Below are 27,684 nucleotides of genomic sequence, written 5' to 3'. Positions count from 1 at the left end.
AAGGTTACATTACATTGAGATTGCAGTAGATAAAGAGAAATTAATTGCTTTGGTTCCATTCAGAAGTCTGATCCAAGTATCAACATAAGTAACATCAAAAGAAGAAGAGCTGTACTGGCTGGGATCATGTGAGTGGGTAGTGAATTCACCCTTCAAGGCAATCCATTCTACTGATGAATAGCTCTTATAGTAAAGAAGGCCTTCCTATGTTTATAGTTTGAATCCTAAAGTGTTGTTAGTGGCACAAACATCTGTGGTTCATGTTTTGGCCTTCAACTCCCAGAAATCCTAGTAGCTGGTAATTTGGCTGGGATTTCTGGGAGTTGTAGGCCAAAAACCCTGGGGACCCACAGGTTGAGAACCACTGCTATAATCTAACATATGTTGGCATGCATGGCACTACCCTATGGATCTCCCAACTCTGAAATTGAACTTAGCCTGTGGGTTGGAAGAGGTAGAAGCTCTTGAGCCAGAACAGCTGTACAGCTATTTCCTAATTGCTAGCACCATTTTTTCCTTACACCTGAGCACTATTTTTTGAGAAAATGGAGGTGGAGTGCAAGATGTATCTTTAAGGGAGTCATTTCCTTACCACCCTATCACATTGATAAATTTCCCAGTCGTAGGCTATTTCAGCCTCTATTCAAACATGGAGAGGCACTGAACTCATCACATGAGTTAAACTCCTTCTGGCAGTCATACATAACCCTCTGTGGTTGAATAGAGGCAGAAGTGTCCTGAAAGGTGGAACCCCAGCAATCTGATCTCATCATATCGACACATTTCCCCCTCATAGAACACTTAAGCCCCTTTTCTAGCATAGAGAGGCACAGTGCTCATCACATGTTCCAGGGTAGAAAAGAAGCTAAAATGTTCTGAAATGAGGGAACTCTGAACACAGGCCAGCAATCGTGTTCAGAGCTCCTACCTCTTATCACACTTTAGAATCATAGAATCATAGAGTTGGAAGAGACCTCACAGGCCATCCAGTCCAACCCCCTACAAGAAGCAGGAAAATCTCATTCAAAGCACCCCCAACAGATGGCCATCCAGCTTCTGCTTAAAAGTTTCCAAAGAAGGAGCCTCCACCACACTCCAGGGCAGAGAGTTCCACTGCCAAACAGTTCGCACAGTGAGGAAGCTCTTTCTAATGTTCAGGTGGAATCTCCTTTCCTGTAGTTTGAAGCCATTGTTCTGCATCCCAGTCTCCAGGGCAGCAGAAAACAAGCCTCCTCCCTCCTCCCTATGACTTCCCCTCACATATTTATACATGGCTATCATGTCTTCTCTCAGGCTTCTCTTCTGCAGGCTAAACATGCCCAGCTTTACTCACATCTTTACAACTGAAAAACAGGTGTGATGGAAACCATAAAAATTTCCCATCCTGTTTCATTGCCCAAACATCAGCAGTCTCTTGTATCCTATGGAGTTTAATGCAGAAGACTAGGATCCCATGGAAAGCAATGGTTTTAACCTGGATCACTGCTTCTTGTAACCTCTGGGGTTCCATGCAGATCGACAGGATCCCATGGAAAGCAATGGTTTTAACCTGGATCACTGTCTCTTGTATCCTCTGGAGCAGAACAATTTTTCCCATGGGAAGGTGAGGTTTTAAACTGGTGTCAGTCACCTTTGATGTAAGGAGATTTGGGTAGGTCAAGGGTTTCTTGGTTTTTGGACATTGTTGTTTCTCCTGATTAAAAACAAAATAATTACTGACCTTGTGATGAATTTAAGATGAATGTATTGCCGGCTCTAAAGTTTCCATGTGTGAGTGTGATGGGGAAGCAGAACACGAAATGGGGCTACGGGAGAGTCAACCATTTTTTCCTTTCTCAATGTGATGAGGTTGTTAGCTGTGTCTCTAGATCAGCACTGCCAAAGAAGACTCAAAGGGACACTTAATTTTGTAGGTGGAACTAATGAGATTAAGATAAATTTCTAGTTTATTTAATCTCCACAGCCTCTTCTTTAACTCTGAGATTAAATCTAATATTGTTGTTTCTCACTTCATGTCAGTTGGACCCATGCCCAGCTTTACTATTATGCAAGGATAGCAGAGGTGCTATTCGGAGGGAACATGGAAAGGGCCCAAATGCAAAGTCATGCTTCTCCCTCTCATTCTCACACATTCAGCTTAGATATCAACAAGACAAAACCTGTCCCAGCTCAGAGTGTTTGTGTGTGTTTACCTGCTACTGGCAGGAATTTGAGCTGGTGATCAGGATCTGGAGTTCTTAAGGGATTGTTTTACTTCTTTTTGTCTGTGGGCTCTAGCCTGACACTGCCAAAGAGACAGTAGTGGCATATTTCAATTGGATACATGCATAATGTGCCACCTTTCTCAATATACAAAGGAGTCAGGCTCTTGAGCTCTGTAAAGTATCCAACCTTCAGTGGTGGCTGTTGTTTTTTATTATTATTCCAGGTCATTATTCCATGATAAAACCACTCTGAACTTTGGCCTGAACTTTAGAGGAGATATCCACAGGGCTGAACTTGTATTGGGGTAGGGTTCTACATATTAGCTTTATCACTAAAGTTCACTGCTCCATTGGCACCTGTCATTCCTGACTTTCTCATGCATAGATAGGTACATAACAGATAAATCCATAGGCTCTGCTCAGCTGAGGTGGAATGGCTAGTTGTTGATAGTGTTATTTCACACTCACAACCTCTAGCTCATTTCTCTCACATGGCCACTCCCTGTTGTTTTGTTTGCTTTGAATGAAACCACAGTCATGCTGGGCTAATGTTGTTGGTTCCAGCCACAGGAATGCACAGGAATGCATCTGCTTTTAACTCTGCTGATGTCCGGTCAGTTTCAGTACTGAGCTTGCCCTGATTTCAACCAACTACTGGCCTTTTAAACCCAAATATTGTCAATACACAATGCTTACTTCTGCTTACCCACAATGTTTCCGATCATTTGCCATGGTTCCTTGGATCACCTAACTTTGGCTCAACTAACTCATTCTATACCATTGTGAGATATTCAAAGGGACAAAATATTAAATATCCAAATGTCACACAACATATAAGATATTAGACTAAGATATTAACTCCATCACCATTAGGTGATCCCTTGTAGGCCGAGGACGATGGTCTTCCAGTCGTGGGGTCTCTTATATCAATACTATTAACTAATAGTATTGATATAAGAGAGTTGTTTACTCCCATTCTCATACTAGAATGTGGGATGATCTACTGAAGCTGAATGGTGTGGGATGGAATACCCATTAGTCTACTTCTTGAAGGAGCTCATAGTCTCTTCCAGAGTAGTGCAAAGAAACAAGAACTCTCTCAATGGAACTTAACAGAGCTTATTGTCTGGTTAATGTCAATGGGAGTGATGAATTCACGCCAAGGTTTGCTCCAAACATTAAAGGTGCTGAACTTACTTTGAGTAGATCCACCACTTAAATAAATTCACCATGCAACTGAATGAAAATGGCTTGTTCTTCTGTTATTCCAATTCTTCCTGATATTTTCTCATTAATTGTTTCATGGGCATTGCTCTTTCTCTTCCAGATATTTCTGGTGGCCTTAGCATTTGCCTATCTGACTAAAACCATGTCTGGAGCATATGTGAACAGCATGCTCACACAGATTGAGCGGCGATTCAACATCCCTGCCTCATTGGTTGGAGTTATCAATGGAAGCTTTGAAATAGGTATGCATCTGGACAAAGTTGGCTACTGGTTTATGATGGAAAACCCAAATTACCACCCTAGGCTAACAGCTGAATACAGGTTATTAGAAAGAAATATATAGCAGGTGAAAAAAGCAGACAGTAATGGTAAGGTAAAGCTGAACCATATATCTGTATTTCTATGTTCAGGGTTACAGTGGTTATATTATGCTCCATCTTCACAAAACTGATAGTGGCTATTATCTTTTCTACACTTTCGAAGTAAAAAAAATAACCCAGATAATTGTGTATTCCTTCTAAGAGAAGGTGGTGGGATGTAGAGAAGAGCCTCAATCTTAGAGTTCTACTGGAATCATACAGTGAGATAAATATCTTAAAATAATCTGGACCCACCCACATAGGACTTTTATATATTAAAAAAACAGCACTTTGAATTGTGCCCAGAAATGAATGGGCAGGCATTGCAGCTGTTGATATTTTTTGCCTTTAGCCAGTCAGGGAATTCAAGATGATTCTAGCATGGGTTGGTCTTGATGCTCCCGGAAATGCTTCCAGCTGTATGATTCCCTAATTAATATCCTTCCAAATTTGCTTAACTTTGGCTGGATCACACACAATATCTTTCTTTCTACAGGTGACCTACTGGTGATGGTCTTTGTGAGTTATTTGGGATCCAAAGTTAACCGACCACGCGTGATTGCTCTTGGCTGTGTGCTTATGGGTTTGGGATGCTTTCTGATAGGTTTGCCTCATTTTCTGATGGGAAGGTAAGATACTCCACAGAAGGCACTCTACAGAAGTACAGAAGGCATATGATTTTCTGTTGGAGCATTGAAATCTTCTCATCCTAGTTACATAACACTGAATTTGTGCATGCCAACCGGTGCTTACCATTCACTTTGGCGGTGATGAAAAAAAGCTATGTTCCCCCTTTTCAATATCACCACTGGAAAGTTTTCTAGTTTTTCTAGTACATGATTTTTCCCATTCTAAAAAGCTTGAAATGACTCTTAAGATTTACAAGCTTTTCCATTTATTAGAATAGTTTGTGGTCACACACGTGCATATTGACAATATATGGATATAAAGAGAAAATTGTGTTCCTTCTTTCCTTCAATTTACATATTATCTTGTTTCCACAGGTATGAATATGAAAACACTCTTTCTGTGTCTGAAAATTCTTCAACCATGGCTGTTTGCCTCACAAATCAAAGCCAGCTTTCCCTTCCTACTGAGCAACCCATAGAAGGTGAGCTTTACCCTTTGGATCTAGAATCTTTTTTCTATTGGATCACATCCTGTTTGGATTATTGTTGTACACTCTGCATGAGGCAGCCTTTGGAAACTGGTCAAAAATGCTATAACCAGCTGGTGATTAGGGCTGGTTACAGGAATCACATAACTCCACCATGACTTTGTTCAACCTCCTTTTTTAATGTTGCACAACTCAGCAGTGATTCCTACATCTAGTGATAGTGAATTCCATCATTTAACTATGTGCATTATGAATAAATACTTTTGGTCTGTCCAATAACTTGCACCATTCACCAGCCATAGTTCACCTGAACTGTTGAACACATTGCCACAAGATGGCTGGCAACTTGGATGGTGTACCCCATTTCCATTGAATATATAGAAAACTAAATTAACCAGGAGTTCACTCTTGCTTTAGCAGTGATGATAGGGTAGTTATTCTTCACTGTTTCTTCTTGAAGGAGGCAAAGAGCAATTTTTATAACATTTTTGGCTGTAAGAAAGTCTTTGAAAACAATACAGTTTTTGAAACCTAGTTGTAATTTGGGAGGTACTCTGCACAAAATTCACATGTCATATTGTGCAGAAATACAGTTTCTGTCCAAGAAATACTGTTTCCTGCACAAAAAACTACATGCACATTTTGCTCAAGAGCGGTCCTGAATTCTTGGCAGTCAAGAATTTTTCTTATCAGGGCTTTTCAACAAACAGACACAAACCCCCATTACTGATTTATGAGAAGTATTGTAGTATTTCCTTATTTGTGAAAGCCTCCATATGTCTACATTTGTATTTCTGCTTGTGTCTTTCCTTTCCAGAATGTGAGAGACAGACTAGATCTTCGATGTGGGTGTTTGTCTTGGTGGGAAATATTATCCGTGGAATTGGTGAAACTCCCATTGCTCCTTTAGGCATTTCATATGTGGAAGATTTTGCAAAACCAGAAAATTCACCTTTCTATATTGGTAATACTTGGAAATAATAGCCATGCTTCAACAGCCAATATTTTAAAATGCTAGATAGATAAACATTTTCAATGCAATCCCATTCATACTTTTTGTTTCTTTGTGGTTGTGTGATTTTAAGTTGTTTCTGACCACTTATAACTCTCAAGACATTCGTATTCTCCCCACCCCACGTACTAGTGAGCATTTCCCATCTCACTGGGATATTTTATCTCCATTTCCCTCAATGTTTGTCCTGAAATTTTATTTCTACAGTTATTTATTTTATTTTGGTCCTGGTCTTCACTCACAACTAGAAGCTTGGATTGAATTATAATAAAATAGTGAAAGGGTGGACGTTTTCATATCTAATGCATCTCCCTTTTCTCCTTTTGTAGTCGCTCCAGTTTCTCAGTCCTGATAAGAGTGTTGTAAATTGTTGTCCTCTTTTTTTAAAAAAAATAAGTTCATGTACTTCTGTGACCCGAATCCCCTCATACTTCCTTCTTGTATGGGGCTAGTATGCTCCATAGAATCTGGAAACCAACATGAATTAGACTATAGACAGTAAGGAAACCAACCACAATATATCAGTGCCAACACGCCATTATAAGGAAGCTCCCTGGTTGACTGAAGATAGCAATCGAAACAAGTGTTGGGAATGAAGCACCATATAATATAAATTTCACTTGTTTTTAAAGTATTTCTTTCTGTTTTTCAGGCTGCCTACAAATATCAACAGTGTTGGGCCCATTGTTGGGCTTATTGATTGGTTCCTATTGTGCCCAGTTGTATGTGGATGTTGGATTCATAAATCCAGGTAATGTAATAAAACTGGTCAGAATGGGGTAATCTAAAAGAATGTCGTTCATGCCATTCAGAATTCTGCTGGTGTCAGGCTATAACAGTCACAATTTTCCATATGCGTAGTGTAGTCAATCTGCTCAAGCTTTAGTCTGAACATAAATGGAAAGTTCATGGGCACAGCCTTGAGTTCCACATGAATTAAAGGTGGGGTAGAAATGACCTGGATCAGATAACAATAATTAACAATCATTGCCAAGTTTCAGGAGGCTATGGAAAACAAGGCAGGTGTATCAGAGCTCAAAGAGTTTCTCTTTTTGATCTACAACCTTCAGAATCATTCAACCATCAAGAACAATGGCTACAATACACAAAGTTAAACTTTTCAAAGTGTATCCATGTACTTAGAGCAGATATATTCTATTCTTCAGACAAAAAAAAGCTCTCAGGACAACTTACAAATCATTGATTGCATAGCTCCATGCCCTCAGGCTTATAATCTAAATAAGATATGGCATATAAGGGAAAAGGATTGGTGGTGGAGGAGGAAATTAATTTCAGCAGATGTGGCTGCTCTTCTCCTACACAAACACCTGAACAATGATATTCGGAACTGCTGGACCAATGTACAATAGGGCTATGCTCTGCTGCTCCTCTCCTCTGAGACCAGAAAAATGGTAGTTAGAATATGGAAGGAGGGATTATCATGAGCTCCTAAGGCAAGGGATGTTGAAGCTATGCTTGGCTGCTCTTCTGCCCCCCCCCCCCCCAAATGAAGTCACAGCAATAGGACTTGGAATATGGAAGGAAGGGCTCTCACCAGCCACTGGGTCAAGACATCTTGCTTTTCAAGCCATCACACTGAGTTTTGTGCTTTTGAGCTCAGTGTTTTGGGACACTGTCCAATTCCACTCCATTGAAAACACTGGACAGCATTCTAGTTTGCTTCCAATTGTCAGATATCCACAATCTGATAGCAGGTGCTTCTAAACAAAGCTGTATTTGTGAAGGAAATAACCCTGCCTCACTGGAATTTTAGGAGCGCAGACAATGTATTCCGTTTGTAATTGTCTTATGTTTTACTACCCCCTTTTCACCTTTTTTAACTACTGGAAAACCTATTCAGGAAGAAAAGATGGAATAGATGCCACATGGACATAACTAGATGTATAGGGATTTCACTGTGTGCATTTATTTATTTATTTCTCACATTTATATCCCGCCCTTCTCACCCGAAGGGGCTCAGTGGCAACAATTAGATGCCCATACAAACCAATATAAAACAGCACATAAAACAGTTAAAACTATTAAAATACATTATGAATTAAAAATATTCTGTTCCAGAATGCAACATGCTTTTTTTTAGTACAGTATATTTTCAATGCAACATTATTTCTCATAATTAACAGAGAGAATAGTACAGTCAGAAGTCTAAATCCAGTTGACATTCCCAGAAGAATATAACTATTGATTCATCAAGTTTCCATTGATTTAATGGGCCTAATCAAATTGTGAATAACACCAAAATTTGTCTTCTTTTGAAAACCTTCTTCCCTCTTTTCTTTAAATACCTTTTGCTGTTGTTTTCCCACAGTGACCAACATCGACTTCTATTTCAGGTGACTCATGGCAGAGAAACGTGTATTTTTAGCACTGAGACACAGTAGTCCTCTTTTAAAACTTTTCCCTATAACTTCCTTTAAAACTGTTTTCTTTTAATGTTTATACTTGCTTTCTTGCAGTGGTTGTCATTCCCTTCAGTTAGGAGCCATCTTTTCCCACAATGCATCTGAGAAAAGATGCTATATGGAATGTATTTCCTCTAGCATTGTGGGGTAGGTGATAGCAAAATACCCCAAAACTATTGAAGAGAAGGAAAACAAGAAAGTGGGTTTGGATTGCTAAAAAAATTTAAAATACCACTTGAGTCTCCCTTATTCTTGGGACCAGAGATTTTTCAGATTTGCATTTACATAGGGAATGAAGGATAGGTGAGAATAGCAGAACCTTAATCTGTCTCAGCTGCCCGGATTCCAGTACACTATGTATCTGTTTTTGTGTACCTTACGAAAATGGACAAGTAGCTGAAAAATGCGGCTAGATCCGGCCCATTGACAATAATGGGGAACTTATGAGATTTCCCTTTCCATTACTGGGATCCTTTTCTTTCTTCCTTTCAAGGAGGCTCGGGTTTCAGCAATGTCGTTAAGGAAGCATCCTTCCTGGGATCTTTTCCTTTCTTCCTTTCAAGGGAGCCTGGGTTTCAACAATGGGATTAAGCAAGTACCCCTCCTGGAACCTTTTCCATTCTTCTCCTCGTGGGAGCCTGGGTTTCAGCAACAGGGTTAAGGAAGCACATTTCCTGGGACCCTTTCCTTTTTTTCCTTCAAGGGTTTCTGCAATGGAGTTAAGGAACCAGACACAGCTTGCATGGTGTTCTTTTATTCTGATTGGCCCAACAGGCAGGGCTCACAGGAAAACCTTGTGCGAGCAACACACAGCAGCTTCTTTCACACCACATGATGCTGAATAGGGGAGGAGGAACTGTGATTGGCTGCCATGAGATTTCATAAAGGATGAAAAATGTGATGGCTTGGCCCTTGCCTTTATGGCCATCCAACCAAGCCAGATTAGCCCAAGGGAACTGACCACTCCGAATCCGTGCACAAGCCTAGCACCCAGTAAGTTTGTTTTCTCAGGAAGCTTTTACTCTACTACTGGTAGTTGAAGTGTGAGGGAGAGAATTTGAGCCCAGTGGTTGACTTACATATGTAGTTGTAAAAAGCAAACATCAGGGGAAGGAAAAACCCAAACGCATCTGGTTACTGTAGTCTTAAGGAATATTCTAAAGTTCCTGCTGGCAAATCAATCCATACCATGCTTTCTTTCCACCCAGTGAATTGTGACACGAAGTGTACAGGTGCTCCATCCCACTTCTTATCTTCTTATTTATTTATTTTATTTACTTTGTTTTATATCCCGCCCTCTTTACCTCATTGAGGGACTCTGAGTGGCTAACATTTGGCAACAATTCGATGCCATTCAACATAATAAAAAACATCAAATTTAAAATATATCAGAATAAATATATGAAAAATCTTACAACTCATCTAAAAACTACTGTTCATGACAAGACAGTATTAAAATCAACTAACATTAATTAAAAACCATATCCAAAATCCATTGCCAATTAGCCCAGTTAACCATTGTCATCTACAAAAGCTTCCTTTCAAAGAAAAGCTTTTGTTTGCTTTCTGAAGGATAACTGGGAGGGAGCCTTTCTGATGTTCTTTGGGAGGGAGTTCTAGAGCCATGGGGCCACCGTCAAGAAGGCCCTCTCTCTCATTTTGAGATGAAGGTGGGACCAAGAGTAGGGCCTCTCCAGCCGATCCTAGGGCTCGGGTAGGCTCATATTGGGAGATGTGGTCAGATAGTAGGCTTGTGCAATTAGTTCGGAATTTCGTTAACTTCAGATCTAATTCAAATCTAAAGCACCTTTGAAGTGAGTTCCAACCCACCTACTCACTGCCTTCCCAATATTAAGCATTTGAATCAAAAAGAGATGTCTTCGGATGTAGCTGTGACCAAGCCCCGCTGACAGGTGAAGCCAAACATGTAATCCAGCTTGGATGTGACAAGGGCATGGGTCACAAGTTTCTTGGAGCGGTGAGGGCGTCCACTTGCATCCTAGATCCTTGCCCATCTTGGCTTATCAAACTCGCCGGTGGGGGGCTGGCTGATTGGTTTACGGGTATCATCAATGCCTCTTTGCAGCAAGGGCATGTTCCATCTTGCCTTAAAAAGGCAATTGTGAGGCCCATTTTAAAGAAGGCGACTTTAGATTCATTATTATTGAACAACTACCAGCCAATCTCCAACCTCCCATTTTTGGGCAAGGTCCTGGAGAGAGTGGTTGCTTCTCAGCTCCAGGAATTCTTGGCTGAGACCGATTATCTGGATTCGTCACAGTCTGGCTTCAGGCACTCCAAAACTCCAGATGATCTCACCCAGTGGCTTCATATAGATGTTAAAGAGCATGGGGGATAGAACAGACCCCTGAGGAACTCCACAGGACAAAGGTCTGAGGTTCGAACAGGAGTCCCCCAGCACAATCTTCTGGGACCAACCCTCCAGGAAAGTCCTAACCCATGTTCAGTTGGACTCACTCTGAGTTGTCTGCCAGCAGCATTCTAGTCCCCTTCTCACCCACTTCATTGTCTCTAGCTCTCTTATACAAGGGAGGTGCTATGGCTCTGCATTGTGAGAGGGGACATTTAGATAGTTCCATTGTCCTTATTCTCCATTTTAAAACATTTTATGTCTGTGGATGTGCTGGGAAGAAAAAAAAATCACTAGAAAATGTTGGATTCAGTCTTATTTTGAAAATAACAGGAAGCTTGGTTCCGCTAATCAAACCTTATGTATTCATTTCCCCCCCAGATGAAGTAACCTTAAGCCTCACTGATGCTCGTTGGGTTGGAGCCTGGTGGCTAGGAGTCCTGATCTGTGCTGCTGTGAACTTTCTTGTTGCTGTCCCCTTTTGTTTTATGTCCAAGAGTCTTCCAAAGGAAGGAGAGGAAAACAGCATTGATTTAGCAGGCAAGGGCAACAAGGCATTTCTACCTAAGGAAAATGAAGGCGAGGCCAAAATGACCTTACGTGAAATCTCTAAAGGTGAGTAAAACCGTTAAATATTGGGAGGTACTTTTAATTGGTAATTGTTGATCATGGACCAAACTATTTTTTAAGGAAGTGTTGGGGCTTTATTTTCTTTGAGGCATTTAAGTGAGGGTTCATTGCTGTATGCTGAAGAGACTGTTGCTGCCCTTATCATGGCTGTAGATTAGGGCTGTATCTACACTAGTTCAAATACTTTGAATTATTCTGCTCCAAAACTGCCCTAATAAACCACGAGAGTGCCCCAAATCCATTCTGATGTTCAAATGGTCAGCTGGGCAGTCTCTTGTACTATATCCACTGGGAGTTGTGACTGCCAAAAGTAGCTCCCTGACGAAACCTTGCTGATGACATGTGATCACCAGCACTGATGCTAACAGCAAGGCTCTGCTGGAAAGCTGCTTTTCAATGTGTAGAATGGATCTTTTCAATATGTGGATACTGGACACTGGATCGTCCAGCCCAATCCAACTGTCTACATGTTAAAAATAACAGGTTCACATTGATGGTTCCTGGAAATGCAGGAGTAACTTTCAATTCTTTTTGTGGTGGATTAACAGCTGGAAGCAGCACTTCTGCAATGAAACTAATCATATATTATGTGGACTGTTTGCACTGGGTTCAAGGCAAGTTCATTTTATTTGACCCTTGCAGACATGGCTTAAGTCTTTGGTCCTTCAAATAGATATTTTGGATTTGTCAGCATGATGACCAATGGTCATGCCAAAGATAGGATTTCCTCCCCCGATCCCTTCTCCATACATTTCAAAGAACCAGTCTGCATTATGTCTAAAAGCCTGCAATATAGTAGAGGTTAATCATTCTGTTCTTTGGTTTCCAGATTTCATCCCTTACCTCAAAAGCCTCCTTACCAATCGAGTTTACATGCTTTTTGTATGTGTTACTATAATTCAATTCAATGCCTGGATCGGGATGATCACCTTTATGCCAAAATATCTGGAGCAGCAATATGGAATATCTGCATCCGATGCCATTTTTTTAATAGGTAATGTGTTTTAATACGTAATGCATTTCTGAGTGTGTTTTTTTTTAGTGTAAACATGTAGTGATTATTCGTTTGGGATGCCTGGTCTAAAACGTGATTGCAAACAGTGACACAAGTTCAATAGTGCAATAGAGAGTAGGTGTTTCTTATGGCAGTCTTAGTAAACATATTCCAAATTTAAAACGCAGACCGATTTGTTGATCCACATTATACAGATGTCCAAAAACCAGTTCCAGAATTTTGCTTTAACCAGGACTGAGTCAATTGTGAAATTAATTGCCCATTTGAGATCAAGCACTCCATAATTCTTTGCATTACAACATTACAACATTGCTCAAAACACTTTATTATTGCTGGGAAAATCCTCTTCCCCGAAGATGCCAAATAAATTGCAAATAACCTCACAGGCAAGAGATATCACCTCTGCTAATCAGAAGTGCAAATGCCTTAAAACGCCTCAAAAATCCTGACTTGGCCACGGTGGTCCATGCCTTAGTTACATAGAGAATGGACTACTGCAATGCTCTCTATATGAGGCTGCCTTTGAAGACGGCTCAGAAACTGCAGTTAGTGCAAAGGTCGGTGGCCAGATTACTAACTTGACCTGGTTATAGGGAGCACACCATGCCCCTACTAAAACAGCTTCACTGGCTGCTGATAAGTTTCCAGGCCCAATTTAATGTGCAGGTTATCTATATATATAAAAGGATAATGCAATTTCGGCCTAGGACAAAACAACAAAACTACACATCCCAGAAACACTAAACTTGGCAGCACAACCCCCCATCCATGCCTCTACGTTCATACAACAAAAAAGAAAAGAAAAATAAAGTCCTAATTAGAGGGAGAGGAATAATTGTTTTTATCCAATTGCTGCCAGTTAGAAGGCTAAGCTCCACCCTCTTGGTCTCCTAGCAACCCACTCAGCCCAGGGGACAGGCAGAGTTAGGCCCAGAGCCGGCCCTAGGTAATTTTCAAGTGTAGGCAAACAGAATTTTGGTGCCCCTCCCTCCCCCCGCCCCCCGAAACCAATCACTGAAAAATAAAAGCGTTGGATAAGCGAAAATGTTGAATAATAAGGAGGGATAAGGAAAAGCCTATTAAACATCAAATTACATTACGATTTTACAAATTAAGCACCAAAGCATCATGTTTTACAACAAATCAACAGAAAAAGAAGTTTAATACATGGTAATGTTATGTAGGAATTACTATATTTGCGAATTTAGCACCAAACATTGAACAGGGATATAGGGCAGTGTGGACTTAGATAACCCAGATAGCCCCCAGGAAAAACTCTAAAATCAGGACAATAAATAAAGAACAACACTCTGAAAACAGGAAAAATCCAGACAGTAAACAATCAGGGACAGCTAACATCTCCCAAAAAAGATTCTCCCAGGCAAGAAGAAGCCAGGCCTTGAAGCCACAGGGCCATTAAATGCTAATCAAGGTGATTAATTACAACATTCATACTTGCTTCAAAGAAGAGTTCTTTCTCCACCCTGGACCTTCTACAGATATATAAACCCCACTTACCTAGCTTCCAAGTTCCCACAGACCTCACAATCTCTGAAGGCCCCAAAGGTGGGCCCGCACGGCATGAAGGTGGGAGGCTCAGGACGGGCACCAGGAGGCCCAGCGTGGCTGCCGGGAGGCCGAGCGCGGCCGCCAGATGGTCCGAAGGAGAAGGAGGTTGGGGGTGGCGCCATCCTCCTGGGACGAAGGTGCCCCCAGGACGATGGCGCCACAGGCAAGTGCCTAGTTCGCCTTATGGTTGGACCGCCTCTGGTTAGGCCTCACAAATGAGAGTAGATGAATAGGTATTGCTCCGGCAGGAAGGTAACGGCGCTCCATGCAGTCATGCCACATGACCTTGGAGGAGTCTATGGACAACGCCAGCTCTTCAGCTTAGAAATGCAGATAAGCACCAACCCCCAGAGTAAGACATGACTGGACTTAATGTCAGGGGAAAACCTTTACGCTTTACCTTAACTACCACCTATTCCTCAATACTTTATTTCCCATACCACCATACTTCACCACAGCAATGCATGGCCTGGCACAGCTAGTTACCTATAAAGCTCTATACGCTTCAGGTCCCACCTATCTTCGAGAGTGCGTCTTCCTCTATGAACCGACATGGGCTTTAAGTTCTACCGGGGAGGTCTTCCTCTCGGTCCCGCCTCCATCTCAAGTACATCTTCTTGGTGATGGCCCCCCAGCTTTGGAATTCCCTCCCGAGTGAGATCAGTCTAGCCTCTACCCTCCAAACCTTCTGCAATCAATTAAAGACATGGCCTTTCCAAAAAGCCTTTGATCAGGTTTAGATTCTGTAATAATACATATAAGGACCCTTAGATTTTTATTAAGCATTTATAATTCTGAAATCAGATAATACTATTTTATCTGCAGCAATTGCTGTATTTTATTGTTTTACCAGGGGTACCGTGAATTGATGATGTTATGTTGACTGTTTATTGTCTGTGTTTTGTTTTGCACTTGTATTTTGCATGTTACACCTTGAGTGTTCTGTGAGCCACCCTGAGTCCCTCTGGGAGATGGTGGAAGGATCTAAATAAAGTTTATTATTTATTTATTTATTTATTTATTTATTTTAACCATAGAGGCCCTGACTCCACTACGTGTAGCTAATAGTGGACTCCAAATGTGATCTGATGTCAACAAAGTGTGAAATTCTCTCTTGCTGCAACTATGATCACATTTAAGCATAACATTAGACAGCTACATTCCATCTCAGGGGCATTCCATCAGGCAGTAGAGTACTGTCTTAAAATTGTCATAAGCTGTTCTCTCCTTCTATGGGTTTTTGATGCCAGTCTAAGTAAAGAGCCTTTTCAAGTCACACTATTGTTAAAAGCTCTCTGTATCTTCCTTTTGTTTTTCTCTCTAGGAGTTTACAATTTGCCAATTATATGTGCAGGATATTTTTTTGGTGGCCTTATGATGAAGAAATTCAAGATAAACACTTATACAGCTGCACATATTGGGTTTTGGACATCATTGCTAGAGTATCTACTATACTTCATTTCTTTCCTCTTGATCTGCAAAAATGCTTCGGTTGCTGGTTTAACCATCTCCTACGAAGGGTATGTGTCCATCTCATCCTTATTCCAGGGAGTCAGTTGATTACCTTTCCCTGACTCCTTTAACCTAATTTCATTTATGCATAGTTTTGCTAGGGGCTTCATCAGAAAGGGATGCTTTGCGTGGCTTCACCAAGAAAAGAGAGGGGCAGCGGGGCAAATCACATGGGGAAAACATCACCCTCCTGGTGAGGCTCCATGCTGGCTCCATTGGAGCCAGCACAACATATCAAACTTCCCGTATTCTGGGGGAAGTGTCCAATGATGTTTCTAACCCAGTTGGGGATGGGGCCTCCACCAGAAGTCACACAACATCGTCTGATGTCCTGCATGGGGTTCCATCACCAAGACAGGGTGGATGCTAAATTCCCCTTGTCTGATGAGGTCATATGTGTATATGTTGAAGAGCAATGAGTACACTTGCACATAAATAATATAAAACAAGTGGGAAGATGGCAAAGAGCTTGTATACACTGTAGGAAAAAAAATCATACTCACTATAATGTGACCTTTTTGACATTTGGCTTGCAGTGTAGTTCTTTTGGCTTTAATCCAGTACATAAAATAGCTTTTCCCCACACAGTTTACAGAAAACCCAGGCCCTCCGGGTGGTATTACTTTGATGTAAAGTTGTGGAAAGGAATTAGTGGCTAGTGGAATTAATTAGTGCCAAGTAGTGATTCTTTCCTCGGTTGATTTAAAAAAAAGAAAAAAAAGAAGATGCATGTATGCAGATACTTACATTTCAGCATATCGGTATCAATGCACCCCCTACTTAACAGGAAATACCTATGGGCATGGGGGTAGCAGACAGGGCACATCAGCTTTGGTGGATCATTACCTGACACTTTGTTGTGCCTCCCCTGGTCACCCAGCTGGATACAGAACAAATAAGCTCCTGGTCATGATGGATGCTCCATGTTGACATAGCCATGTGACCAGCAAGAAGGATGGGTCTGGTCTACCCACTATCTTCCTAGTCACAAAACAGGGCAGCCACAATGGACAAAAGCGCACATAGAGCTGTGTGGATGTTTGGGAGTGATGGCAGCATTGACATGGGCACAATCCATCTCCTTTTCCCTGCACTGATGACTGGAGAGAAAGGGCGATGGTATTGGCATCCCATCTGGACAGCAGCCTGATTCAAATAAGACACGATTCAGTATTCACATTTCCCCATAGCCGCAGATAGCCAGAAATGTCCAACAAACTCCAGACTTTGCTCAAAGTGGGGGAAAGCTGGTTTAATCCATGATATCCTGCAATACTGACTATAAGTAGTAGAACATCATGGGGACAACCAGAAGTCAATGCAGGGTGAGTATAGGTTATCTTGTCCTTGTAGAATTGCTCTCTGATATTTCAATATCAGGCAAAGACCTTTCACACTACTATTGACTAACACTATACTCTCAGATTTGAACAAGGCACTTTGCTCTGCTTTCATGTTTATATTTCATTTTTGGGGGATATCTTTCAGGATAGATCAACTCTCATATGTGGAAACAAATCTGTATGCCGACTGTAACCGAGACTGTGACTGTTCAACTAAGCAGTGGGATCCTGTTTGTGGAGAGAATGGAATAGCATATGTTTCAGCCTGTCTTGCTGGATGCAAAGTATCAAATGGAACTGGGAAATATGAGGTAAGGCATTCTTTTTGGGCAGATTAAACGTATATCTCAGAGGAAGGGTCTATAGCTTTTAAACTTATCACTCAGGTAGGGGTTCTTTTGAATGCAGAATAAAGATAGGCGAGAACTCATAATCAAAATGGAAAGAACTTGAGTATGTAAGAGAAGCCAAAACTAATAAAATTGTCTATCAGGACAGTTGACTTTGAGGCTGACATCATGTTAGGTATACTGATTTAGAATTACAACAAGTTGAATTGCACCATTGCATAACATAACTACATCTTTGAAACCACTTTGCAATTGGAGCTGTCATAGCATCAGGGATCCTGCTGTGGAATGGGTTTCATAGTGCCATGGTTCTCATAATGCAGTGGCAGGACCCATTGCACATCAAGATGTGTTATGCATAATGCCCCACTGTGGAGGATGCTCCAATATGCCTTGTTGTTATTCATTAAAAGCATTGTGAATCATATCAGAGTCATTGCTACATCACTGTAAACTTACAAATGCTAGCCTATGATGCAGTGTCTCACCTGGAGTGTTTATAATGCTATAAGACTGGCCTTGAACTTGAATGGACTCATATATTCAGGGTTGTTGTATGTTTCCAGGCTGTATGGCCATGTTCCAGAAGTATTTTCTCCTGACGTTTCGCCCACATCTATGGCAGGCATCCTCAGAGGATGCCTGCCATAGATGTGGACGAAACGTCAGGAGAGAATACTTCTGGAACATGGCCATACAGCCTGGAAAACATACAACAACTCTGTGATCCTGACCATGAAAGCCTTCAACAACTCATATATTCAGTTATAATATACAGTTCAATTCTACTTCTTGTTTTTTGATAGCCTAATTATAACAGCTGCTTAACAGGCAGATTTGTCATGATCCTTTGCATGCTGAGAATAGGGACACAAATCTTTACTTATTTCATTGAGTTTTGTTTAAGAAGAATGTGGCTAAAATTCTTAAATGTACTCATATTTGAGATTACAAGAACTTGAAGTGATAAAGAGTTTCTTTCCAGGTTCAGTTCTTCTGTTAAAGGATCAGGCAGCAAGTGATAGGAAAGAGCATTTTCTCCCAAAATTGTGGAAAGCCACTATAATCCTGTCTGTCTTTCAGAATTGATCTACATGTACCTTCTTAGTCAAACTGACCTGGAGCTGCCCTTGTGAAGCATAGATTTTGGCATCCAGATGGCTACCTGTCCAGGCAAAGGGCACATTTAGCCACTGCTGAGTAGTCAGCCACAAAAGCAATTATTCTTTTCCCAGTAAGATTGCTGAGCACCCCACTGTGGCCTTACTAGAAGTCTCCGCATAGGAATTGCTTTTGGCAGCGACAGAGTAGTGGGCTTGTTGGACACAAGGGTACTGAATCAGGCCAGATCCAGCCCTATCCAACTGTCCATGTCTACATCTCCAAAACATGAGGACCGCTCCAAGGCTTTCTGGAAGCTCAGAAGTAAATCTTGTTTACCCTTGCACTGAATTAATGATTGAATATGGCACACTTCAGCAGAGAATCAGTAGTCATATGGATTCCCTGCAGCAGCTGAAAAGCGAATCCACGTTAGCTGGTCTGTGTAAACATGGCCAGAGTTCAAGGAATTTTGTGTTGTTGTGAGCACATTCAAGGGGCAGGAGTTACCATTTCTGAGGCAATACTTCAACACATTTTTAATATGCAGACATCTATGAATATTGATAAATTCCTCAAAACCTACTGAAACAGTCCTGCCTTTGGTTGGTGTCATACGCATGTGTAAATTCTATCATATTTTTTGGACCATTGTGCAGTACGCATACTCAGTAGTTTAAGCACATTTCCCCAAGTTTAGCCATTAGAGATGCAGACATGGACACAGTCAAATCCTATTGTTAGCCCTGAGCTAGAGCAGAGTCATCAAACCAATTTGAAATAGCTTCATGTGATACAACATCAAACAATTCATGCAATGGGTCCACACTAGCTGAGACAAGACAACAGGATTCCAGTCATGCAGTTTTGCATTCTTGGAATTTTATTTATTTAATTATTTTGTATATATTTTGCCTTTCTCTTGGAGTGGTACTATGGTGTGTAACTAACTATCCATAGATGCTTTCTTCTGTCACGCGCTGGGCCTGTAACTATTGTCTTTGTATAGGACGTATACTTTATGCCCAGCGGGAAGCCAGGGCGCCTCAAAAGAGAGGTTCTTGAGGATTTTCCTGAAAAGGATAGTCCTTTGAGTCTTTAATGAGATAACAAAGTCTTTATTGATGAACAAATAATAAATCTTCAAGGAGTCAAATAACACTTCAAGGTTTCCTTAATAAACTGTTGGCTTTTCAATCTTGTCCCCAGGGGACGGGCAATTGGCTTTGGATGGCTGTACTTTCTCTGTAAGAGGAAAATCCCCTTATAACCTCTCCCAGGCTGCCTATCAAATGGGCCTAGCTGATGTGGGACCGACTACCGATTCCAAATGCATCTGGGCATCGAGTAGACCTACCAACTAAGGCTTGCAGATGTTTCAGCTGGGGTTCCGTGGATCTGTGATGCTGTTCTCTCTCTGAGGTTTCTTTGGAAACTTTAGGGCTGTTTCCCTCAGGAACTGTGAGGCTGAGAGGCTGTGAGCTCTCAGCCAGAGCTTTTGGGACCTTTTCCCCTGGAATTTCTGTTTCTCTTTTCTCGGATGTTCTATATCCCCAGATGTTCTTGAGATATGAAGCTTTTCTAGGGGACGAGCTGGTCTATGTCCTATAGCTTAGCTTCCTTAAGTGAGACTGACTTAAAAATGGCTCCTTCTCTCCCAGAGCCCTGAACATGGGGCGGAACCAAACTTAATGATGATTGACAGGTGGCCTGTCCTATGACTGCAAACATTAGCAGCAAGAAAATAAAGTCGGATCTTCTGGTACAGCCGTACCAGCACACTTTCACTGTATCACTTCATTCAATGGGATTGCAGGAACAACCACAATGCATTCCCTATGGCACAATGGGAGAGAAGGTAGACAGACAATCAATTGCACAAAGTCAATATCTAGTAGAAGTTTGGTGTGGTGCAACCATGTAGGTGTTGACTTTTGCCACACAAGTATGATGTAGGATCTTGGGCATCATATTTTCCCCTTATACCTTTCACTTTTTCCCGATTGACAGGTCCTTACAAACTGCTCCTGCATTTCAACCCCAGGATTTCAGTATGGAAATGGCTCAGCAGTGCCAGGCCAATGTGACAGAGGAGAGAACTGCAGCAAAATGCTGCTGTACTATTTAATTTTATCTTTGGTCTGCTGCTTGATTTATTCCTTTGGAGCCATGCCAGGCTACATGGTCTTATTAAGGTATTGCATCTGTCCAATTAATGCATATGATTGGAATGCAAAAGTATATGAAATTTTGTACTTTCTGTGAATAGTTCAGTGCAGTTTTCAACTCCAAAATTAGCTTAATTCTACTGTTAATCCCATCTAGAATAAAACAATTAAATCAACTGTTGAATGATAAAACTATTTAAGTACAGTAATAATTTAAACTGACTGAAAGTGCATGCAAGACTCTGGCAAGTTAAAATAACTATAATCATTCAAGGCAATTTAAAACCATGCACATGCACAGATTTTGATGATATCTGATCCAGTTAAAGATAATGGAACATAATTGAGCATGAGAGTAAATTGCCCTAACTGGAGAACAATAAGCCTACCATAGTAAATATTTGACACATTATAATGTCTTGTTGGGTGATTTATTGTGAAATGTTGTTTTTTTTTGTGCAGGTCTCTAAAGCCGGAAGAGAAGTCATTTGGTGTAGGCCTCCATTCCCTGTCAGAAAGAACTTTTGGTAAGAGAAGTTACTTAAATAGGGACTCTCTTCCTTTGGAGTCTGCATGCCAACTTGTCAAAACTTTTAACTATGTATTCCTGGCAACTCTAAAATAAATAAGCACATATCTTATGCAGAAATCTGAAGCATTCCAAAATCTGAAGTTGTCCACATGGGTGGCTGACAATTCAATAGACACAAATTTTGTGTGAAGCACATATTACTAAAATAATGTATAAAATTAGCTTCAAGTGATGTATGTAAGGTGAAACATAAATGAATTTCATATTTATTTATTTTATCTACAGTATTTATATTCTGCCTTTCTCACCCCAAAAGCGACTCAGGGCAGATCACAGAACACATATACGGCAAAAAGTCAATGCTGATTATAACAATGAGAAGACAGACAATAAATAGATGTATATATAGGTTTTCTCATCTTTCAGCATCTTTGGAGGCTGTGATCGATTTCAGCAACCAGGGGGTTCTATCACTCCATCTTCCTGCCGAAGAGCTTTCTTTGTTTGTAAGCTTCCTCCTTTTTTCTGATCGAAACACCAAGCCTAAATACTTCCCCGCTTTATCTACTCATATTTTTGTTTTTGAACTGCTAGGTAGACAGAAGCTGGGTTTAAAGTCAGGAGCTCACCCTGACCTGAGCCATGAACTCTCAACTTTCCAGTTGGCAAGATTTATTGCAGCTTGGTGATCAACCTCCTGTACTAAAGCCCGACCCATTAGACTTGAGTCCTGTCTCCAAGATACCTTAATATGTATGTACAGGCAGTCCCTGAGTTACAAACATCCGATTTACAAATGACTCAAAGTTAACAAACAGGGGAGAGACAACTGGAAGTGAGAGAAATCTATCCCTCAAAAGGGAAATTCACTTCTGAAAGAGTTATTATCATGGGGAAAATATGTCTCAACTGAAGCTTCATCACCAATCCTTGTTTCCACAACAAGCCAAATTTTTCAAAATCCAATTCTCACAGGAATAGAAAGTGAACTCTTCTGAACAGGGACACAGACAGCAAAACAAACAGCACAGGGATGTTATGCTTTCGCTATACTGGAATTATACTTTACAATGTTTCTGTTCTGCTTACATACAAATTCAGCTTAAGAACAAACCTACAGAACCTATCTTGTTCATAACTTGGAGACTTCTTGTATATGAATTTAAAATCCAAAATTCAACACACTTCATATAAGTATGTATAAAAATACAGATCTACAAGCAAGAAATGTTTTAAGACTCTCTTCTGAAAAGAATAACGGGTTCATAAAAGGAGGTTAGAAGTTCTGAGTTGATCCTCTCCAGTGGCTGAATTGATAGGTCGGTTATAAAAACCACTCAGAGGTAGCTATTGTTAATTTTATGTCTCCCTGCTGTATCTCATGTAGCTGGAATCCCATCACCTATTTATTTTGGAGCCATGATTGACAGCACATGTTTGAAATGGGGAACAAAGAAGTGTGGTGGTGAAGGAGCATGTCGGATGTATGATACTGACAGATACAGGTATGGTCACTTGATCACTGCTTTGTCATTTTTATAAAGTTGGATCTAGATCAGAGGTGGGAAAGCCAGAGGGCTGTATTTTACCATCAAGAGATCTTGAAGACCCCAAGAGATCCGCACACTCTACCTCAATAAATAATCAAAAACATTTTGCCCCCAAATACTGTGTAGGAAAATTGATGGAATAAGGAAAATAAAGGAAAATAGAAGGTTTTGAGGGGGAAAGGTTGGGGAGAGACTGTCTGTCATTGGGGAGTTTAAACAAAATAGATGGATAAAGGTAAAGGTTTTCCCCTGACATTAAGTCTAGTTGAGTCCGACTCTGGGGGTTGGTGCTCCTCTCCATTTCTAAGCGGAAGAGCCAGATTGTCCGTAGACACCTCCAAGGTCATGTGGCCGGCATGACTGCATGGAGCGCTGTAACCTTCCCAACAGAGCGGTACCTATTGATCTACTCACATTTGCAGGTTTTCAAACTGCTAGGTTGGCAGAACCTGGGGCCAGCAGTGGGAGCTCACCCCACTCCACGGTTTCGAACTGCTGAGCATTTGGTCAGCAAGTTCAGCAGCTCAGCAGTTTAATCTGCTGTGCCACCGGGGGCTACAAAACTCATTACATTTTTCTCATCTCAGTTGTATTCTTATGCCTTACCAATTTAGGTAACAGTCCACCTATTTTCCCAGCTATTGAGTGAGGATGGTGGAGGCTATATTCTGGCACATCATAGGGATAACAATGCCTTTTGTGGATATGCAAGTTACATTTGCAGTCAACCCTCCACATTCACTGCAATAAGGGCACAGGAGCCCCATGAAACTGGAAAAGAAAGAAATTTATTTATTATTTATTTATTACAATATTTATATCCCGCCCTTCTCACCCAACACGGGAATCAGGGCGGCTTACAATAAAACAGACATATAAAAACAGTACAATACACTATAAATCAGTTAAAAAATTAACTTACATATAAAATAAAAACCCGCTATTTTATTTACCTGATAGAACACCTTTTCCGTAGTGCAACTCTATGGCCAACTTGAACATAAAGTCGTACTTTGGGACCTAGAGATTCTTAAAGAGACTATATTAATCAAATCCATAAAAGTTCATCTGCAAACGTGGAGATCTGAATGTAAATGCTACTATAGCAGAGAAACAGCATGGGTGCAAAGGAGTCTGTATTTGCCTGCCAAGTAACAGTAATAATTTATTAATGGAGTTTAAATTGTATTCCAGGTGGCTCTACCTGGGTGTTCCAGGAATTCTCCGTGGAGTTTCATACATCCCTTGTATATTTATACTCCTTATTTTACGTAAACAACACTGGAACCAATCAAATGAAAACAAAGAGAGAGAAGCAAGAGAGGAGAATGGAGCAGCAGAACTGAAAGACGTGGCTGAAGTTCCAAATTGTACACATTTGCAGCCTGAGACAGTAGAGACAGTAGATCATGAAAGCGTGAACTTGTAAACAAATGGATAAACAAACCCCCAAAACAGAAAAGTTCTACAGAAAGGGAGGAGGTGTGGGTAATTATAACTCATGTGTGCATGTGTATATGCATGTGTCAGTATTGGCAGTATTTCCAGAATGCAAGCATTTTGCACAGCCGGCAGTGGCAGAGAATTAATGGTGACCTTCTCCATTGTGAAGCTTGTAAGTAGAATGTAATTTTTTTGGAAATGCTGAAGGCATGGAAGAAAACTATTTTCTGATTTTAAGGCGGGGGTGGAGGAGGATATCAACATTTTAGGACAAATCGGGGGAAAATGAGCACCCTTTACAGATTAAAAGTTACTTTGCCAGTTTAGGAACATCAAATGTTTTCTATATTTTTGGTTAGGTATACAATTATCATGTTTGATACATTAAAAATAAAATTCATCCAGAAAATAGTTACATATTCAAATTACTATTTCCCTATTTTTCCCTCTTATAAATGGAGGTATAAGATCTTGAACTATAAGGAACACATGAATTGTAAGGAACATCCTCAGTTTTGCCAGTTTTAAGCAAAACATATTGTCTTAAAAACCTGCATATATAAGATTAGCAGTTGGATATGCGTCTAGGTACAGATAGGATCCACACCTGTTTTAAGCAGAAAGTAATTGGATCTTATCCCTCAAGTAAGGCTTCGGGACCAACTAGTACAGTAGAGTCTCACTTATCCAACGTTCTGGATTATCCAACACATTTTTGTAGTCAATGTTTTCAATATATCATGATATTTTGGTGCTAAATTCGTAAATACAGTAATTACTACATAGCATTAATGTGTAATGAACTACTTTTTCTGTCAAATTTGTTGTATAACATGATGTTTTGGTGCTTAATTTGTAAAATCATAACCTATTTTGATGTTTAATAGGCTTGTTCTTATTCTCTCCTTATTATCCAACATATTCGCTTATCCAACGTTCTGCCAGCCCGTTTATGTTGGATAAGTGAGATTCTACTGTATACTTGCTGTGGTTTGGTTCTGGGACTCCGCATGGATACTAAAACCCATGGATGTTCAAATCCCATTATATATATATAATTTTGTAGTAAAATGGCATCCCTTATATAAAATGAAAAAATTAAACTTTGCTTTTTGAAATGGTTTAAGATATATTTTCAAGCCTTGGATCGTTGAATCCATGAACACAGGGGTTGAACATATAGTGTAAAGAATATAAGCTTGAAAGCAGGAAAAACCCTGAAGTGTTCCATGATGTCCCAGTTTCTAAATCAGAGATAGTCATCAAATGGCCCGCCAACAACAAATCCAAATGTTTCTGACCTGGAACTCCCATCTTCCCTTACCATTAGTTTGTATTAAAATCTGGGATCCAATAAAATGATTTTGGATAATTTTGTCGAGGGACCTATCTTCTAGGAGCACTCTTCTACAGGCTGGTGTGAATATTCAGTTCCCTATGCAGAGAATCTCATCCAACACAAAGAAGAAGGCGTGGATTCTTAATTTGCTAGTGCATGTAGAAGCACATTTTCTTTTCCCTGCATGAGTTTTAAAAACGTAGCTTGCGTACCTCCAACATTTCACAGATGAAAACCACGATGCACCTGGCCAAACAGCGAAATGTGGTCAAGATGTGCCCGTTATTAATGAGGAAGAAGACACAAATTAGGAGAGGCTGCATCAGTTTCCTTTCATGTGAGCCTACTGGGAAGAACCAAATCCCACCCTTCCTCTTCTTTGCCTACTTTGGATTGCAAATTACCTTTACAGTTTGAATTCATTTGACAGTAATCAAAGTCAACTGAGAACCAAGGGGGAACATGGAAGGCTGAGAAAGAAACGGGGACATCTTAAAAGCAACTGAAAAAATGGGATGACGGGATTGAATGGGATGACCTAATCTGGATGGTTGATTAGTATCTATTTGCGTGCTCTCCAGTATTTTGTGTCATTGACTATGAAATTTGGCTGATAGAGGGGCCAATTTACAGAGGACAATTCTCATCTGGAAAGAGTGCTGGAAGGTGTTGTCGAAGGCTTTCATGGCCGGGATCACAGGGTTGTTGTATGTTTTCCGGGCTGTATGGCCAGGTTCTAGAAGTATCCTCTCCTGACGTTTTGCCCACATCTATGGCAGGCATCCTCAGAGGTTGTGAGGTATGAAGAAACTAAGTAAGGAAGGTTTATATAGTGCTGGAAGGAATCATCTACCTGAAGGACTGACCAGGCAAAGAAGCCCAAGAAGGAAGAACAGGGTTATGAAAGCAACTCATAAACACTTTTAAAACAGACTGGGCAGGCATTCGAGTCGCATGGGCCCCATTTTGCATTTGTGTTTAAAATATAATGATTGCATTTTGCATCCAGACATAAAATAAACATATTTCATGCAAACTTCTTTTGGGCCCCACATTTCCTTTTTGGCCCTTAATTTTAAATCCATTAGAGGAGCCTGCGACATTGAAGAGCCGTTTCTTGGCCTAACCCAGGGATTTGTGTGTGTTTGTTTCATTTTCTGATGCCAAAATGCAAAGTACAGCTTCTTGAACTGCCCAGATATTCTGGCACATATTCCAGGCTTGTTTGTCAGAGTTCACTTGTGGTATGCTAATAGGCTGAGCAGGCCTGCTGGGTTGGCCTCACAGTCACCCTGGTTGAACCGCGGTCTAGATTTCACTGAGGTGGCTGAGCTCTCTTTGGACTGTACTGTTTCAGACTATGGGCAAGGGTTCACTTGACATTCTTCTCTTTAGACAACAAACAAAAACCTTCATTGTAGAAATTTATCATGTTATGGAGAAGAGATAACAATGTCTGAACAATCTCCTTTGACATTCTAGACTGGAATTCTCAAGCTTTTTCAGACGTGGAGCCCTTTTTGAAGCAAAAGTTTCTCATGGAGCCCCAATGAATGTTTATATGTTGTATTGTATATTATTAGGTATAATGTATATATATCTGGCATAGGCAAAACAATACAATATTTTAAATGAAGCACAATTTTAACCAACATAAAGTTAACAGTATTTCAGTGGAAGATCCCAGGGGCCATCTAGCCCAATGCCCTTCTGCCATGCAGTAAAAGCACAATCAAAGCACCCCGACAGATGGCCATCCAGCCTTTTAAATAATAATAATAATAATAATAATAATAATAATAATAATAATAATAATAATACAAACTCCAGGGGCCATACAGTTCAACTCCTTCTGCCATGCAGGAAAAGCATAATCAATGCACTCCCTGAGCAGTGGGAGGGAAATAGGGTTTTGGAAACAAGCAAGGCAAGGAAAGAAGGCTTTGGGCGGTCAGGGAGGTGGGTGGAAAAGGCTTTTTGGCAGAAAGGGAAGCGATGGACCCACTAGCATTGTGGACAGTGGATCAGGTCAGATCCAGCTGTATCCAACTGTCCAGTTTTCTGAATAGAGGGATTTATTTATTTATTAGTGGTGCTGTGCTTTTTTGTCTTGCAAAGTTTTACACATCATTTGATATGGTACAACCCAGATTCAGATTGACCACTCAGTGAAAAGTTAGGCCAATTAAAGTATTATATAGAGTATGCCCAACAATGATCATTAATCTTTTTGTGTGCTTCTAAGTCAGGCATGGGCAGACTTGTTTGCCTTGGGGCCACATTGTGGGCTGGGCTGTGAGTGCTGGGCCGGAAGGGGGGTGACTGGGCACGTGCTGGGTGAATGGGCCTGGGAGGGGGAGGGCCTGGATCATCCTCAGGTTGTCCTCCTGTCATAAGGACAGGGCTGCTCACCCCATCC

The 27,684-nt window shown here is 40.7% G+C and overlaps 1 protein-coding gene across 4 annotated transcripts in view; it reads left to right on the top strand.

Moving 5' to 3' along the window:
- The window catches only part of LOC100554620 (solute carrier organic anion transporter family member 1A2), a 34,440-nt gene extending 9,142 nt beyond the window's left edge, over positions 1-25,298 (top strand). For all 4 annotated transcript variants that reach the window (XM_003220759.4, XM_008110361.2, XM_008110363.3 and 1 more), the window contains 13 exons: positions 3,532-3,673; positions 4,287-4,419; positions 4,795-4,901; positions 5,725-5,871; positions 6,572-6,670; positions 11,095-11,328; positions 12,173-12,337; positions 15,252-15,447; positions 16,928-17,093; positions 20,244-20,428; positions 20,864-20,928; positions 22,321-22,438; positions 23,678-25,298. In XM_003220759.4, coding sequence (XP_003220807.1) covers positions 3,532-3,673; positions 4,287-4,419; positions 4,795-4,901; positions 5,725-5,871; positions 6,572-6,670; positions 11,095-11,328; positions 12,173-12,337; positions 15,252-15,447; positions 16,928-17,093; positions 20,244-20,428; positions 20,864-20,928; positions 22,321-22,438; positions 23,678-23,912 — 1,992 coding nt within the window. In that variant the 3' untranslated portion in view covers positions 23,913-25,298. The remainder of the gene's footprint in view (positions 1-3,531; positions 3,674-4,286; positions 4,420-4,794; positions 4,902-5,724; positions 5,872-6,571; positions 6,671-11,094; positions 11,329-12,172; positions 12,338-15,251; positions 15,448-16,927; positions 17,094-20,243; positions 20,429-20,863; positions 20,929-22,320; positions 22,439-23,677) is intronic.
- Positions 25,299-27,684: the final 2,386 nt, after the last annotated feature.

Source organism: Anolis carolinensis, chromosome 5, assembly GCF_035594765.1.
Source record: "Anolis carolinensis isolate JA03-04 chromosome 5, rAnoCar3.1.pri, whole genome shotgun sequence".
NCBI classification, from domain to species: Eukaryota; Metazoa; Chordata; class Lepidosauria; order Squamata; family Dactyloidae; genus Anolis; species Anolis carolinensis.
The sequence above is the reverse complement of the archived record's forward strand: the minus strand, read 5'-3'. Positions and strand labels throughout refer to the sequence as shown.